At 46.5% G+C, this 4,301-nt stretch overlaps 1 protein-coding gene across 1 annotated transcript in view; it reads right to left on the bottom strand.

The window, feature by feature from the left end:
* LOC106808987 (cyclic nucleotide-gated cation channel alpha-3-like) overlaps positions 1-3,974 on the bottom strand; it is a 67,176-nt gene extending 63,202 nt beyond the window's left edge. The window contains exon 1 of the mRNA XM_014811925.1: positions 3,858-3,974. Within this exon, the coding sequence (XP_014667411.1) occupies positions 3,858-3,974 (117 nt within the window). The remainder of the gene's footprint in view (positions 1-3,857) is intronic.
* Between the last annotated feature and the right edge of the window lie 327 nt (positions 3,975-4,301).

Raw genomic sequence — 4,301 nt, forward strand, 5'->3', positions numbered from 1 at the left:
ACACATTATAACTCACGCGCACGCACAGACACGCACACATTATAACTCATGCGCACGCACAGACACGCACACATTCTAACTCACGCGCACGCACAGACACGCACATATTCTAACTCATGCGCACGCACAGACTCGCACACATTCTAACTCATGCGTACGCACATCACGCACACATTATAACTCACGCGCACGCACAGACACGCACACATTATAACTCATGCGCACGCACAGACACGCACACATTCTAACTCATGCGCACGCACAGACACGCACACATTCTATCTCATGCGCACGCACAGACACGCACACATTCTCATGCGCACGCATGCACAGATTCTAATTCACGTGCACGCCCAAATACACACAGCTTCTAACTCACGCACGCACACACACACACACACACACACACACACACACGCACGCACGCACGCACGCACGCACACACACACAAACACGCACGCAGAGAGAGAGACACGCACGCGCTCAGAGAGAAACACGCACTCACAGAGTCGCGTACGCGCACAGAGAAACACGCACGCACGCACAGAGACACGCGCACGTACCAGAGACAGACACGCACGTACGTGCGGACAAGCACTACATACACCGCGTAGTTCCGCAGGGAGAGAGCGAGAGAGGTTGCATCGACAGCAGCGTGCTTCTCTGTGACGTGCGCATCACACTCTCGCAGCCGATCGCGTGTGCGACGTCAGACGAAGCCTCGTATATCAGCTACGGAGCTCGCATGCGGTCACGTGGCTTCACGCAGCGCTGGCGCTGTACTCGGCGCATGCGCTGTATAATGACCGAGCAGAGTAGAGTCAGAGCATGTAATAGTAGAGTAGAGTCGAGAAAGAGAGTCGAGCAGAGTAGAGTCATATAATTATATACGTATATACTCCTTATTTATATACGTGCTCTGGTCGAGTGTACGGTTGTGAGAGTTGACACCGGGAGGGGGCGCTCGCATAGCGCTTGCGCAACGTTCCTTGCGCATTTTTGCCTACTCGGCAAAAAATAACGTGTATGCTTACAAAGGCCGGCGTAAACACAGAGCGGAACCGTAGCATATCGAGATCGCATTATTTGTTTACTTCCCATTTTATTGTAATCAATGAGTCATCAGTTTTGTTGTAATCACGTGTGTAAATCTTCTAATCAACTATCTGCTTCTATCGTACTGATTTGACAAACTCCGACTAGGTAAAAGTCAACATAATAAGGTTTACATAAGCCTCACGCCCACCCACGCGTATTTATAACAAATCGTGCACACTACGCCATATTTGCATTAAAATTGTAAATCGTTGTTACTCGTGATTCTACAAATGCCAAAAGAAGAATGGAACAGTGAAACAACTGCAAACAGGTAAAAACTATGGCGGGGGAAAGGAAAAAGCAACTGCGAGCAGAAACGCATATGACGGCGGGGGAGGGGATAGCAATACCGTCACTCCGCGCAGCAACAGCAGCAGCAGCAACAGCAGCAGGAGCAGCAGCAGCAGCAGCAGCAGCTCTATTCAGGTTTCGATGGACGTGATGAGTATGCAACAGAAGTCATGGTCCCCGAGGCCACGCACGTGATGGACGATGCTTGCGTTGTCTCCTCACTCGTCGCTGTTGGTAAATAACAAGCTAGAAGCTGCCGTCTGTGTCTGTACATACAATACAATACAATACAATACAATACAATACAATACAATACAATACAATACAATACAATACAATACAATACAATACAATACAATACAATACACACATTAGCAAGCGACGTTCTTATATAACACGTAAATCGATGAGGGGTTGCTCGCGACAAACCACGCGCGCCGTCGCCAGAGCTGCGTCGCCAGAGCTGCTTGTCATTCAGCCGACGTTGTGATGAAGCGGCCGTAAAATTGCGCTCGACGGCAAGATTTAAAACCGAACCCTGCTACAGAGATCTCGCTGAGCCTCATTACTAAGAGTAAAGCAGATTAAAGCTATATCTTATATACTATTCATTAAAATTAAAATAATAAAAAAATTTTTTTTTTTTAATTATAAGCTTAAGGATTATATACAACGTTTTTAATTCATGATGTGCCAACGAAGCTAAATAGGAAACGTCTTTGGCCAGACGTAGGACTGAGGGTAACTGTAAGTTAACTGTTAGTTGGTAACTGTTAGCTTATAATAATTATATTATCTTAGCTGTATTTTCGTTAGGACCTGTGGCTGCTCAACGTACCCGCACGTGTGAATCATTGTTAATTCGATTAGTTTGTTATGGTACGAACAAAGCTAACCCGGTTATATAACGGTATATGGGTTAATGCGATTTGTTAAAGTCACCCAAGCATACAAACGCCAACCTGTTAGTAGTTAACATAATCTTAGGTACGCCTCAAGCTTACGTAGGCCTAGTTAATTTCTAATTATTAGTTAATTATTTGTTAATTACTTAGTCCCGGTTAAGGTTGATGCTGGCCTAATTAGTTACACGAAACCACTGACTACATCCAGGTATGGCAGATGCTTACTTAATTTGTTATAATTTAATTTTAAACTTGATGCAGAGATGCAATTAGATTTAATCCGACACTGACTCATATTGTTGTTGGCCAGAGTAGCTGACGCAACCATTGGCTATACCCATGCAGAGGTACATCTCATGCTTGCATTATTACTCATTACCTAATTTTAAACCTGATACATAGATGCAATTAGATTTAATCCGACACTGACTCATATTGTTGTTGGCCAGAGTAGCTGACGCAACCACTGGTTTTACCCAGGTACGTCTCATGCTTACATAATTACTCATAACCTAATTGTAAACCTGATACATAGATGCAATTAGATTTAATCTGACACTGACTGATATTGTTGTTGGCCAGAGTAGCTGACGCATCCACTGGTTATACCCAGGTATGCCTCGTGCTTGCATAATACGTCACATGCTTACATAATTACTCATAACCTAATTTTAAACCTGATGCATAGATGCACTCAAGAGCTAATAATACCTAGCTATAATACCTAGGTATGATTAACTCTTGACGCAATTAGATTTTCACCCGACACTGACTCAGCCCAACAGATTGTTGCTGGCCAGAGTACATAGCTAACGTAACCAGATGTAACTTCAGGTACGGTTCGTGTTTACAGAACAAGTTAATCTAATCCCTCCTGCTGCGGCTGATGCTCATGCCCATGCCGACCGAATTCGTTAACCGGACACCGACTAAGATTACGCTGATGCTGCTGACTAAAATGCAAGAGAACGTACGTAACCAGGGGTAACCACACGTGCGGCTCCTCCCCGCACTCAAACACGCAGGTATGGTTCAATCGAATGGTCACGAATGCACACTATCGATTACGAATAATTGCTGGGCAGGACAACACGACACAGGAAATATACTGCAGGTGTGTTTCGCCTCCACCGATTCGCACCTGTCCGCTAGTGGAGATTATGCTGTCAATGGGGACATCGCTGTTGTGCAATCATCGGCTCACGTGACTGTACGTCGGCGACGGAAATGCATTGATATGTAATCGTAATGGTGACAGATGAAGGCAGCCGGACACGAGCCGCGGCTTATATTGCTAATCTCTGACAGGTAACGCGAGCGATCAAGGCTCTCACCTTACACGCGCGCAATAGCCTTTTCATGCTATCTTCATATATCGCTGTGTGGGTGAGTGCGTGGGGGTGAGTGCGTTTGCTGGATGAGTAGATGGGTGAATTAATGCAAGGATGAATTAATTAACGAATGATTTTAATTATTTAATTAATTAATTAGCTGGTTAATTACATGAAGTGTCGTTACAACGATATATTATGCTATTAATCTCCGGCTTATCCGAACGCTCACCTGACACTCAGATGGGTCCGACTTCTCCTCCGACTCCGCCACACGAAGGCTTTCTTCCTCGGGCGCGATCGTGCGGTCATCCAGACGTATGGACTCGGTGTCTGGTAGCGTGCCCATGTTAGCCCGCGGGAACCGTCACCGACGCCTCATCACGGCTGTCGCGTCGATCACACATTTCTCGGTCATCGCATGTCCTCGAGATGGCTGCGGCTACCGCATGCGGTTGAAGCACTCGCTGCCACGCACACACACACACGCACACACACACACACACACACACACCACACACACACGCACGCACGGCAACGCACGCACGCAAAGCGACACACAAACAGCACGCAGAGAGAGAGACAGGAGCACTGCGCTGCAGCGAGAAACACGCACTCACCAGAGTCGCGTACGTGCGGCATCAGAGAAACACGCACGCACGGCACAGAGAACACG

Source organism: Priapulus caudatus, unplaced genomic scaffold (assembly GCF_000485595.1).
Source record: "Priapulus caudatus unplaced genomic scaffold, Priapulus_caudatus-5.0.1 Scaffold320, whole genome shotgun sequence".
Taxonomy (NCBI): Eukaryota; Metazoa; Priapulida; class Priapulimorpha; order Priapulimorphida; family Priapulidae; genus Priapulus; species Priapulus caudatus.